At 42.6% G+C, this 13,012-nt stretch overlaps 2 protein-coding genes across 2 annotated transcripts in view; one reads left to right on the top strand and one right to left on the bottom strand.

Moving 5' to 3' along the window:
- Positions 1-575: 575 nt before the first annotated feature.
- On the bottom strand, positions 576-8,967 carry si:ch211-11n16.2 (zinc finger FYVE domain-containing protein 1). Its single transcript, XM_041046829.1, has 12 exons — positions 8,771-8,967; positions 7,656-7,937; positions 7,036-7,258; positions 6,650-6,867; positions 6,440-6,546; positions 5,480-5,588; positions 5,167-5,264; positions 4,925-5,042; positions 4,071-4,241; positions 3,664-3,856; positions 2,907-3,005; positions 576-2,255 (listed from the first exon to the last, which is right to left on the bottom strand). The coding sequence occupies exons 1-12, from the start codon at positions 8,885-8,887 to the stop codon at positions 2,023-2,025; spliced, it is 1,968 nt and encodes a 655-aa protein (XP_040902763.1). The 5' UTR covers positions 8,888-8,967; the 3' UTR covers positions 576-2,022.
- Positions 8,968-10,696: 1,729 nt separating this feature from the next.
- Positions 10,697-13,012, top strand: part of dpf1 (D4, zinc and double PHD fingers family 1) — a 36,491-nt gene continuing 34,175 nt past the window's right edge. The window contains 2 exon segments of the mRNA XM_041046323.1: positions 10,697-10,711; positions 10,713-10,903. Of these exon segments, the coding sequence (XP_040902257.1) occupies positions 10,697-10,711; positions 10,713-10,903 (206 nt within the window).

Raw genomic sequence — 13,012 nt, 5'->3', positions numbered from 1 at the left:
TGCTGCTAAGTCATTACCAATATGAATCTTTCATATAGAAACAAGACAGAGCTGGTCCAACAACAGCTGGCTCACAAACACCAGCCCTACTGCTCACAACCACAAAACCCAAACAAATGGACCTTACTAACAAAGATTAATAAGTAGGATTTAATGAAAAAAATCTGTTTACTATTTAGCGCACTATATTTATCCTTCAATTCACACAATGGAGTGACTTGGCATGTACACTCATCTCTTCTAGCAATCCTATAATTCAAAGCACTGCTTTTTACAGCTGCAAATATGACTGTTGTGTGACACCATACCTGTCAGTGATTACAGAGGATGATAATTCATGGGTGTCTGTAAAGCTTACTGCACTAATACCACTGAGTGTCTGTTATCGAGGGAGCAGTGAGTGAGTGAATGAGGGGGTGATTTCAGACACAGAGTGACTGTGTCTGAAATCACCCCCTCATTCAAGTCTTTATGTTGCATCATAGAGAGACTTTTGCACCAATGTTTAATACTCAATAATGCTAATAAAGCACAAATGGGTATTAGTGAGAAAAGTGATGTTTCCAGACACAAAATGTCCCTTGGTTTTCTTTATTTGTATAAGCCTGATTTATTAAAGGAAACAAATCTGGGGAAAAAATTAGAAAAAAAGATTGTCAGTTGCTGGATTTAACTGGAAAACATCATTCAAACTTAAATTGATTATTTCTAAACAGAGAAAGAAAAACAGCATTAATGGATCCAGTATGTTACACAGAAAAAAACCTCCCTTTGTAATTTTCCATCAATGTGTTTATCATTTGTACTTAACATTGCAAGTGATTTAATATGAGAAAAATGAGAAAAGTCAAAACAACTCAATTGTCCAGTCTATTGCAGGTGTATTTTCCTAATAGTTAGAAATTTTTCTGAACCTCAGAAAGGTAAATCTACGTCAATACACAGGTATTTCCATATATTGGAATGTGTTTCATGTGTTATGCTACAGATTTTATCATCCTATGCATTTCATCATAGTGTAGATACCACTGTAATAGCCTCAGGAGCTAGGCTGTAAATTACATAGCTCCATAATTAGGCACAAAAAATCTCGTTAGTGCATGCACGTATGGAGGAATCCTCAAAAACAAAACATTGGGGGCTAAAGAAACGGGAATCAAGATTCCCATGAAGGCACACTAAGCTGTAGCTCTTGCTCTGACACCTTGCATCTCTTTCTGCCCTGAGTAATGCAGACACATGCCAATCTACAACTTTAAGTCTGTTTCTACTGTCTGTCCATAATTTTCATGTCCCTCCTTCCCAGACTCTGAAAGTCTCTGAGATGCTTCAGAAGAAGACTGTGAAGGATAAAATCACTGCAGTCTCAACTCTTTTGAATGCTTTGCAAAAGAGCCATATGAGAGACAATGTAAGTGGTTGTCATGGCTTCATGTTCTTTGAAACAGAGATTAAAAAAAAAACCTTTAAACTCTAAAATCTCCCACTATTCCCAGTACACCTCTTTTACTTGTTCTCCTGTCGTTTTTAGCTAACAAACTGCTCAGATTGAGAACAGGCAGCCTGCTGCAGAGCTGTGCAAACACAAATGAACAAGGAAGTCTGTTTAAAGTTCAAGCTCTGCTGCTATAATAAGAACTGACGGGAGTTATATGTCTTCATTTTTTTTAAAAATGCCACCAGTCAGTTAAAAACATATGTCCAGATTTCCATTTGCTCGCAGTTTGACTGGGGCTGTAGTGAAGGTGATCTACGTCTCATAGCTGATGCAGAATCAGCTGGTTAAGAAAAGCAGACCCTGGGCCAGAGATGATAAAAGACTGGAATCCAGTTGGTGATCGTTTTGAGCAGCTTGTCTTTTCACACCAAAACAAAGCTGATTCCAGTTCTGCCACTGAGCAACGGTAAGATGATCAACCCTTGTTCTCTCAGAGCAGCAGTACCACGACTCACAGTGTTTTTGCGGATCATCGCAGGAAGACCGAGTGCACTTTTTGAGTTAAGTTTTCCTGGTTGTAAAAATCACAGACTGTCTTTGCGGCCGTGGCAGCTGTCACACACCCTGACTGGGTGGTCCCAGCCTCTGGAAGGCACGGGCCTGACGTGTGTGGAGCAGGGTCCGCACACGCCCTGTCCACAGGCCCTGCAGTGGTGCTTGGACATGACTGGGGTGAAGGTTTTGGAGCACTGGTGGCACTGGGTGATCTCCTGGTCTGGCACCCAGTAGTCTGGTCGAGCCACATCCTTCACAAAACCTGAATGGAGTGGACGGAACAGTAAATAATCAGTTAAAGGATTTCAGCAGGGACTGTATGTTTTTTTATTACAGCATAATATGCATATCCTGAACAAACCATCCTGTGAGACTGCTTTATATTATAAACAGTAGGGCTGGTATGAATCACTTTCCAGGATCACAAGCTTCATTAATGTTTATGGAACAAAACTCCAAATAGCCATTAAATATCTCAGATGGATGGATAGCATCTAGACCATTAAATGTTTATTTATGGCATCAGTTCCTTGCAGGGAAGCATCAATTCAAAGTGGCCCTGTGGTTCAGTATGTTCACCTCAGGTGCCAGAATTTAGAGTCAACTATTTACTGTTATCAGCACAAATTCGGGGTTTGGTGCAACATGGCAGGATTTCCATTTCCCTTCCACTTAAGTTTATCTAACAGAGAAACAAATAAAACCTTTGTTTCACTTTGGAAAAGACAATTTCAGCCGGTGAATGCACTGATGATACAACAGGCCAAATTACAGTTTCGCTCTGTTACGTTCGTAATTACAATTATGTCCAAAACACATCTGATTGGTCAAAAGCCACTTGACCCAGAGGTAATGCGCAACCAGCTGCAGTGCACTAACACAATGTGTGACGGTAAAATGCAGCAGCACTCACAGAGAGGGTAGTCCACAGCTGTGCTGACTATGTCCAGTGTAGACTGAGCCACCTCCGTCACCCTGCGAGCTATGAGGCCGCGAGGCTCCACCTTGCACACTGAAGACGAGAGAGTGTGTGTGTGTGTGTGTGTGAGAGAAACAGAGAAATGGTTGCAAAAGCAGAGATAACAACACCCACAATGCAGCAGCTATAGAGTCACCTATACAATCAGCGTTTAAGTACAAGAAAGATTTCTATTTCTTTCCATTAGTCAACTGAAAGAAAATTAATCAACTATTTTGATAATCAATTAATCATTTAAAACACTGTTCAAGCAAATATGCCAAAGAAATTCCCAGCTTTAGCTTCATAAGTGTGAGAATGCTGCTTTTCTTTGTCCAACATTAAGGTAAATTTGATCATTTAAGGTTTTGAACTGCTCCTCAGACACATTTTATTATGGTCATTTTTTAACTGGTTTCCAGACAACCAGTTGATTAATGTGGAGAATGATTAGAGGACTAATTAATTATTACTTGCAGCCCTTAGGATGACTATACTGACATACACATCCTTTGGTGAAGCTACAGAATTTATGTTGCATACAGCCTCCATGGTTTCTCATGCAACAAATACTTGGCTGCATCAAAACCTATAATCACCAAATTGAGGACCTTGTTTTCGTGACTTGCCTTTTATCTAATTTCATTTTCAGCAATTTCAAAGTTCACACACAAACTGCCTATTTGAAGTTCAGTGTTTGAATGTGTCTCACCCTGACTGTTAGTATCAGGTGGCCCTCCCTGGCGGTAGCAGGCCTCACACACCCTGACAGGGCCAGTGCCCCAACCCCTCTCTGGGACTGGCATCCTATGGCTGGAGCAGGGATGGCAGAAACCCTCGCCACACGATCGGCAGTGGTGCTTCCTCTCTGCCTCCTCAAACACTTTCTTACAGCCATGACAGGCCTGATGAGCATGGGGAGAAGAGGAGGGCACAATAATAGAAGGACAGACATGACAATATTAACACAGGTAACACTTGTGTGCTAACTTGTACTTGGTACTTGCATCATTTTCTTATGTAAGCAACTGCATTGCAACAGTGAGCCTTGTTGTCTGAACTTCCCTGCTGTGTTTGTTGTCTGTTTGTTGTGTCTCAGCTTTGGTTCTTCCTACTCACAGTGATCTCTGTGTTGGGTCTCCAGTAGGGGGGTGCCACCTGGTCAGTGAGCCAGGCAGCGACAGCTTTGGTGGGGCCAGTGCTGTACTCCGACACTGACTGAATCATGTAGTTCATCCCATCCAGGACCCTCTGGGCGGCGTTCTGGTGATTGGTCAGGAAGGTGTCCGACTGAAAGAGAAGGAGAGAGGGATGAAAAATGGTGCCCGAAGATGAAAGGGGAGATACTTGGGGTTTTACAATCGTACTTGTTGACTATAAAAGTCAGAGAGGGAAGGAAGAGAGACAGATGGAAAAAACCAGGCTATGGGAAAAAGTTCAGTCAGTGAATCACCATAGGACCATTAAATGAATCCTGACCGAAGCTGTGAAAAATGCTTAACATGCATGACTTGATCTCTGTGTCTTAGGTGAAACTAACCACAGATTAAACATCATGCAAGATGTCAGTTTAACAGTGTCTTGATAACAAATCGTTCATACTGTGTGTTGCACATTAAACATTCAGCATATAATGCATTTAATGATCCACCAAAAAACTCAAAAATTATATATTCACAGCATCTAAATATTTTGGTCTGGCCTCGAGGAATAATTATGCTCACTAACACTGAATGATCTCATCATTATAAAACATAACTTTGGCATTAGGGGCCCTTGTTAGAGGCTGACCTTATGTTACACCAAAGGATGAGTTACAATCTTTGGCTGTTACATGCTTATATTTAGAGTTAAGTCCAAATCCAGACTAGATCTCTGAGGATTAACAGGAGATGGACAAATTCAAAGTGTCTAAGTGGAAAAGGCAAAAAAAGAAAAAAAGTCCAGGAAATGAGGCAGGTTGGAGTACTCACCCCCTCCCAGACGTGCTTGACTTCAGATCGCACCACATTGCTCTCAGGGTCCTGATTTCCCATCCAGTACTGTCTGCTGCGGTAGATTACACCACAGCTAGCACACTCCAACACATAACTGAGAGAGGTGGGGGAGGACAGGGACATAGGGCAACAAACAGTTGATAAGAAATGATTGGCTGAAAGGCAATAAAAGGTGTGTGTGCGCGTGTGTGTGTGTGTGTGCGTATGTGTTTACTTACCCTGACCAGGCATACTTGGCCAGCCCAAACCATGGGTTGTCAGTGGAAGCTGACGTCTTGGGCACAACAATCACCTCTCTGCCTCCTTCATAGCACCGCTAGAGACACAACACACAGATAATAATATAGAAAATATATTTCAAATGTATAGAACCTTATCCTTCTGTAAGCTACCATGTAAAAAATAATAAAGTGGACAATGCACCAAGAAACAGCATGAAATTGTTCAAAATCTGCACAGTTGAAATCACATAAGCAACATGACATTTTGAATTGTTAGGCTGATAATACCAGTGTAAGGAGTCACTCTTACTTTACAGATGAGGACCTTGTTGTTGTACTGGTGCGCGTACTGGCAGAGCCCATCGGCCGAGTGAGGGACCCTGTCTCTCAGATGGTTCATTCCATTTTTACAGCGAATGCTGGAGGTGAGACGAAAACGCCAAATGTTTCCAACAACATGAGAGACTTCAGGTTTTGTTGAACTATGACTCCTGAATCCTTTCAGTGTTATGATTTCTCCCACTCTCCACCCTCTAAGCTTTCCATACTGAAGAAATACAAATAGTGGGGCACGTCCATGTCTCCATTGCAAAAACATGGAAAAGACATCAAGTTTAATGTGTCCCACTGGGGAGACAGTTAACATCCACAAGAGCAACAGAACATTTCTGCTCTAAAGGAATAATTTCCACTACTGTGATTCAGTTAGGGACAGCTCTCGATTTCTGTTGTCCATCTGGCAATAAAAGCCTTTGACTGCTGTAAGAAGATTCAGGAGAAGAGGGACATTTAGTCTGGTGAGTTTGAAAAATTAAAGATCCCTTTGAAACACATTTAAAGAATAGAAAAATACTCTGCTTTGAATGATGATTTTGCCTGATACAGCTTTTCAACAAAAAGAGTTTAAAAATGGCCATGTGGCCTGTCACCATGTCTTAAAGGCCAGATGAACAATGCTATTCTTTGTGAAACAGACAAATGGACAGTAAACTGGTGTGAGATGGGGAGTAGGAGTGCTGGGACCATCCAGCGGTATTTTAACACCAAAACATATTAGATTTCTATTTCTTTTTACTTTAGAAAGCAGAGGAAGGGATTGGGTAAGAAAATAAGTGTGACTGAACAAAGTCAGTGGTGAGAAGTTTAATTTTGCACAGGTAGAGAAGAGTGAATTTTCTCATCTCTGACCAAATTACCTGTTTTTTTTTTTCCTTTTTTGAGGGCAACAACAAGCTTGAGTACCAGCTCAAAAACATTTATAAAGACTTACTTGCAGCTGAGACAGACAGCAGAGCAGGTGAAGTACTCGTCTGGGAAGAAGGAGTGCAGGGTCATCTTTTCATCAGACAGTTCCCCACAGAAACGCTCACTCAGGGCCTGGGGAAACAGTGAGCTGAGGCGTCTCCATCTCTCTGTTAAATGTCTCTAAAACTTTACTTTTTTGGCTATTCAACACTAAAGGTAACAGTTTACCACTTACTTTCAGTGCGTGAAACACTATGCCAGGTTGGCGGGCGGAGCGTGTGTGAGTGTTCTTCACTTGTTGCCTGACGGCGTCCAGCAGGCTGTTATAGTTTGTGGGAGGCGTGATGGTCTGGGTGCCTACATACTGCACTGAGCTGAAGGCCTCTGTCCCCAGGTTCAGGTCATGAAAACGCTTCTGGAGCAGCTTGTCAGCGTCACCGGCCACCTTGGAGTCTAAAAGGGAAAGGAAAAAACAAAGGAATTTTAAGTTGTGCAACAGCAACCACAGAGGAAGAGATAAAAATTAATAGAAAGGCAAAGAATTACACTTGTAATGCCAAGCTGTGTTTTTGTGATCACAAAACAGTTTATGCATGCATTTAGTATATTTCCTTGCCATACCATGACCCAGCAACTGAGTGTGTGTTGTCTCTTGGAAGACGATGACAGCGGGCCCAAGAGAAGAGAGGGGCACATCAAGACCACAGCGGTTTGAGAGAGCCCTGAGCTCGGGGGTGAAATGCTTCAGGTAGGCCCCAGAGGCGCTGCTCAGGAAGTGGAACATGTCGTTGTGGAGGCGTTCGGCTCGTGTACGATAGACTACAACATCAGACACTGCCAATACCTGGAAGAAAGGGAAGAATGTATATATACGGAACAAAGACAAGGGTATCAATTAATTGTGTAAGAACAATAAATAAAAGAAAAACAGAAGTTAGTAAATCCCAAAATTTACATTACATCTGTTTTACCTGCCAATTAAATTATTGACGTGTCCTTGATACCGCTCTCTTGAAACCAACTGTTTCAAAAACAAGCATCCCCCTCGCACCTGTGTGCTAAGCATCACATGGCCTTCGAGCAGCAGGACCCAACATGTAATGTAATTTAGGCTCTATCAAGAAATTATGGGGCCTGTAAAAGATTACTAAAGATTACCTATAAAAGTGTCTGAGTACAAAACCAATCAGTACCCTTTTCTCACCCTAATGACAGACACCAAATATGACCACTAAAATTACCTTCAGCAACAGCCGCATTCTCTGGTTCTGGTTGGCAGCAGCTCCCAAGAGACCCTCAGTATCCAGGGCGATCAGGCTGAGGTTGGGGTCAAAGGCGGCCCACACTCCCACCGTACAGGAGCTGGGTGACTTTGAGGTGAAGAACACACTCTCACCACCGAATAGGATGTGGTTGAGGGTGTGGGACTTGCCGTCACCGGTGTTGCCAAAGATGGAGAGGACCTTGACACCTGCAACGTCCCCACACCCGAGTTTATCCAGAAACTCAGACTCATCACGGACCTGAAGGGAGAGGAGGAAGAACACCAAGCAGAGTGCTGTTTATATACAAAAGATGGATTTCTGGGCTGCCTTAACATAATATCACTGGCTCCCCTGTTGACTTTACTGAATCAAAGGAAAACATTGCTGAATTTGTTTGAACAATTCCATCTTAGATGACAAGAAGCCTTAACATAACAAAATGCAGTACTGAGTTATGTTTGGCTTCTTATTGATTAGACTATTTACATACAGTGAGAGAAAATGAAGGCTGTATCGATTACCAGTATACTGCTTAATCCCCTGTGATCTTAGGACAAACAATAAGGACTAAATTGGCTGTGCATACATCCCAGGCTGCTTGGATAAGTATAAAAATAATCATTATCGACTACAGCTGTAGCAACAATACAATAAGAGGGTGCCTCCCTACGGGTCCGATGTACTGTATGACTCACCAGGGACTTCCCCCAGTGACACACACATTTGCTGCTCTGCCTTCCTCCGTTGTAGTCTATGTCGTTCATCTCTTTGAGGTAACATGATCCCTTGTTAGTGAAACATATCTTTGGACCACACACAGTTAACGTAACGGGCATAAATATTTGCCACAGGAGCAAATAGTGGAGAGGAATCTGTCACACGCTTACTTTCTTCACTTGACAATATTAACTTGGCTTTAACTCGGTGTTTTGTAAAGTAGTTGGGTTCATGTATTGACACTGTAACTGTTAGCAATAGTGAAGGTAGACAGTTAATGGCCTTCATTAGCGTTTTCGTTGTCTTCTTCTTATTCTTAGCCTAGCAGCTAACTGTTAGCAGCCCTTAGCTCAGTTGACGTTAGCTAACTTTACCTGCAGGTTTTCTTGATCATCCACCAGCAGGAAGCTCCGGACATCGTCTGGACGCCGCTCTGGCTTAATTGAGCTGATCGATATACTCTCCATTTCCTTCATCAGTATGTCGGACATCGTTGTTTAATCAGTCAAAACATATTTATGACGACGAGAAGCAAAACGAAAGTTCAACATGACTCCAGTCCGTCCGTCAATCACAACAACAGCGCGTGTACTGCTGACGCTGCGGGAGGAGCCAAGGCCATGACGTAAGACGCACAGTGCGTGCCGTTGGTCGACGCGTTGGCTGGTGCATCAGCGCCACCGCGTGGTCAAAATTTGACATAACAGCACAGCCTGACACCCTACAAACTTCAGAAATCATGGAAAGAAGAAAGCAGAAAACTTAAGGAGACGAACTCGCATAGTCATTAATTATCTATGTATTCTGGAGTAGATATTTAAAGCTTAGACTGTTTATGCAAACCAAACAAAATTCAACTCCATATATGTGTTCCATTACCTCAAGCTGAAAATTATACGTATTTTAAAACAGCAACTAATTCATGACCACAGCAATACACACGAAATCAAAGTTTCCATTTAACTGGCAGAGTGTGTTTTATTGGAGCACTGCTGCCGTGTTAGAGCTGCTTGCTAATGTTCATTAAATATTTGTTAGCACAGATCTATAAATATCACATGTCACTGAATGGCTTCAGAGCGGCGCCACAGCTAACGTGACATGGAGAAAGAAATTCCAGCATTGCTGCTCTAACACTCCTGGCTGAGCTCCATCCGACCTTCCCTTTCCTTCCTTCCCTTCCTTCCTTCCCTCGTTCAGTCCTTCTTCCTCCCTCCCTTCCTCTCTTCCTTCCTTCCTTCCTCCCTTCCTTCCTCCCTTTCTTCTCACATGGATAAAGAATTAAAGAAATTCTACTGGTTAAAATAAGTCATATTTTAGTTTAACACGTTCATCTTTTGCAAATAAAATAAAATAAACCATCTGAGGTGGATTCATTAAAAAATGACAGGAAAGAAAGCAGATGGGAAGGAATTAAAGAAGGAATTAAGGAAGGGACGAATCAAGGATGGAGGAGTGAGGGGTTGGGAGAGGGTCCCAGCCTTTCTCCGGGCTCAACCATGGGAGACAAATGTCTGAAAGAATCAATTATAGGCCTACTCCCGACCCATCGCCTCTGATTAATGAATAATTAAAGCTGCTCAGTGCAGGGCTACCTAGCATAGATAATATAAGATTAACCATGGGTCTATCAACATGCCACCACTAATGTAAGGTTATGTAGACACAATATCTCTTAATTTGCCTTAAAATAGGCAGCATTAAGTTGTTAATAAATGATAATAGTCTATAATTCAATAGTTTTAAAAAATTTCTGTTGCACATTATAATTGACTACCATTACATGTTAACTGTAAGTATATAATACTTTTCTTAAAATATTTTGTGTTTGTTGTGTTCCTATTGCCTAGTCAGTCTCTATAATCTGCACACACCTAAGGTGATACCTGGCCAAAATCTCACTGAATGCTATCAACGTGCTGCCCTTCTGTACACATATGTGCAAAGAAAAGTAAAATTCTAAATGATTTATCAATATCATTTTCTATTTTCTTTAATTTATAATAAAATGTATCCAACAAGTTGAAACTTCTATGATGTGATGCAGTTTTCGGACACCTCAGTGCAGACTCAAACCTCGCCCATCACCATCCAGACAAGGCAACAATGCATAGGGGAAGCTGCCATCCACGGACTGACAGACAGTCCTGCAACCCAACCTTGACATAACTGTAGACATTTTATTATAAATTCGGATCTTGGGGGATGGCTTTGCCCTTACAAGTCCGAGGCGGGACTGTGGTCCATTTGAACCGCTGTCCCCGCTGGTACTTGTAGTGCGCTCCTCCTCGGCATGTTTCATGTTGACATGCGTAAAAAACTACACTTCCCCAAAGCTGTCACAGAGCGCTTCCGCCTCCCATTGGCTGCTCGCTCCAGCCGCAGCCCCAGAGAATGAATGAAATTGAAATAGCTGCTACATTACATGTACAATACCGGGCTCTGCAGTGTTGCATTCTATCATACTATATCAAAATGGCCACAGCGGTACAGAACCCCCTCAAATCGTAAGTAAAACACATTTCCTGAGCGTTTGCGCTTTTTTTGATTTGTGCATGCTGTCAGTGCAATTTAAGACCATTAAATTCCTAGATAATTCTCAGCATGATTACCAACACATCTATACATGCAATGCATACAGCAGAGATAGGGATAATGTCAGGGGATGCGAATCAGCCCTAAAGTAAAGTTACGTTTAAAGCTGACGGGGGGTTCTGTGTTTTGGGCAGGAGGGGATTATTGTGCGCTCCGATGCAATTCATATTACCATTTCCCTGAGCCAACGGCAGCGTGTGTGCAGGGATATGGAGGAATGCTGGAGGTAGATTTGGGTGACCCGGTATGTCCCTTGCCAGTGTAGCCAGCCAAGATCACGGTCAAAGCCTGGCTGGAGTGGCAGGCTGGCCGGGAGGCAGGGGGCTTAGATGGCTTTACAGTACCTGTGTGCATTTTTATTTTATTTTATTTTTTTTTTTGGACAGAGAGGGGGTAAACAGGTAGGCAGAATGAAGCTCACTGTCCGGGTTTTTAGGCTGCAGCGTTACCTTTACTGCCGGACCTCTCGGAAATATAGGCTGAGGTGAATACGCTGGTGCACGGCTTCAACTCCGAGACTTACGTTTATCTTCGGCGCCTATAATAAAGCCTATAATAAAACCCAAATTTCAATCCGGCGTTTTACACTTAGCGTGCATCTCAGCAGATATTTATTTCCGCCAAGTGGTCTTTTAACGGGTGGATTTCCCGTGAAGTTTCTCCTGAGATGATCCCCTTTGTGCAGTTTTTTGGGGGGTCCTTTTTTGTTGTTTTTCTGAGACTGGTTTCAGCGGAATGCAGACGCCTGCTGCCCGCCTGGGCTCCCGGCCAAAAAGGTGGCTGATGTGCGTCTGTAAGCGGGTACTTACACAGATCTAGCCGGGGGAAAAAAAAATCACAATAACCCCAATATAAACATGCAACCGAGGAGAGTTTGAGCACACAAAAGGTTCAGCTTAGGCAGTTTGAAACAAAGAAAAGTCACAAGACCTTTGTACAAAGCAGGGGCGCACATCTGATGCTTTGCAGGTTTTACCTGGGCAGGGACATGGCATGTAGACTGACTGTCTGTCTGTCTGTCTGTCTGTCTGTCTGTCAGCCTCTCTGAGATGCAGACACAGGCGACATTTCGTGCAATTCCATGAACGACTGCCCTGTACGTGCCTGTTTTGAAGAGCACTTGACAGGAGACAGGATTGCAATGGTACTCATTGGGGAACTGTGTGCTGCCCTGATTGGCTGTGATGGTATTTTACTGTTTTGGCCAAATGAATTTTACTCCTTAACATAACAAACACCCCAGTTTTAGTAAAATAAGGTGTAACATTGGTAATTCTAAGGTTTAAACTATACTGCAATAAGATGATATTTAGTAGTATTATTTGATGATAGGACAGGAATGGACAGATGGACTTGATGGAGGGTGTAATGTTGGACCTTTGAGTTCAGAGCACCCTCTCCTCTCCTCTTCCTCCTCTCCTCTTTGGGATGCTCATCCAAGCAGAGCCAAAGTGTGGCCTGATTGTTCCCAGAGGCCCTCACTGACACCATGTCAGGGGATTAAATTGACTGATTTGCATGGACTATATACCAGGACAGATTGAGAGAAGAGGTTGTGGTGGCAGGAGGCGAACAGGAAAGAGGAGTGTAAATTGTAAAAAAAAAAAAAAAAAAGGCTCAGGGCAAGTAAGTAATGAACTCGTGCCCAATTTTCAATCGTGGTCTTACATTGATTTTTAAGTGCTCAGAAAGTCAGACAAGAGAAAAAAGAAGACATATAACAAGAAGTCAAGTTGTCAGCCAGTTTCAGTCCTGCAGGGATGCTGACATACTGTTTCACCACAGCATCCGACTCTATGTGCAGAAACAAAGCTGAATGTATTTATTACACAAGGCGACAGCAATCAACGCTGCCTTTAACGTCTCACCAACTGTATAAATGCCATCGTTACGCAGTATGGGTTTAACTACGTTCCAGTTACCACACTGCGATCGGCTTTTAAACAAGCCCTGGTAATTAGCATGTCTACAAACAAACTTGCTATTACAGGCTTACAAATTAGGGGCCGAGCCAGTAAAAT

This window comes from Toxotes jaculatrix, chromosome 9 (assembly GCF_017976425.1).
Source record: "Toxotes jaculatrix isolate fToxJac2 chromosome 9, fToxJac2.pri, whole genome shotgun sequence".
Lineage (NCBI taxonomy): Eukaryota > Metazoa > Chordata > Actinopteri > Toxotidae > Toxotes > Toxotes jaculatrix.
Note: the sequence above shows the minus strand (reverse complement) of the source record. Positions and strands in the feature narration are given on the sequence as shown.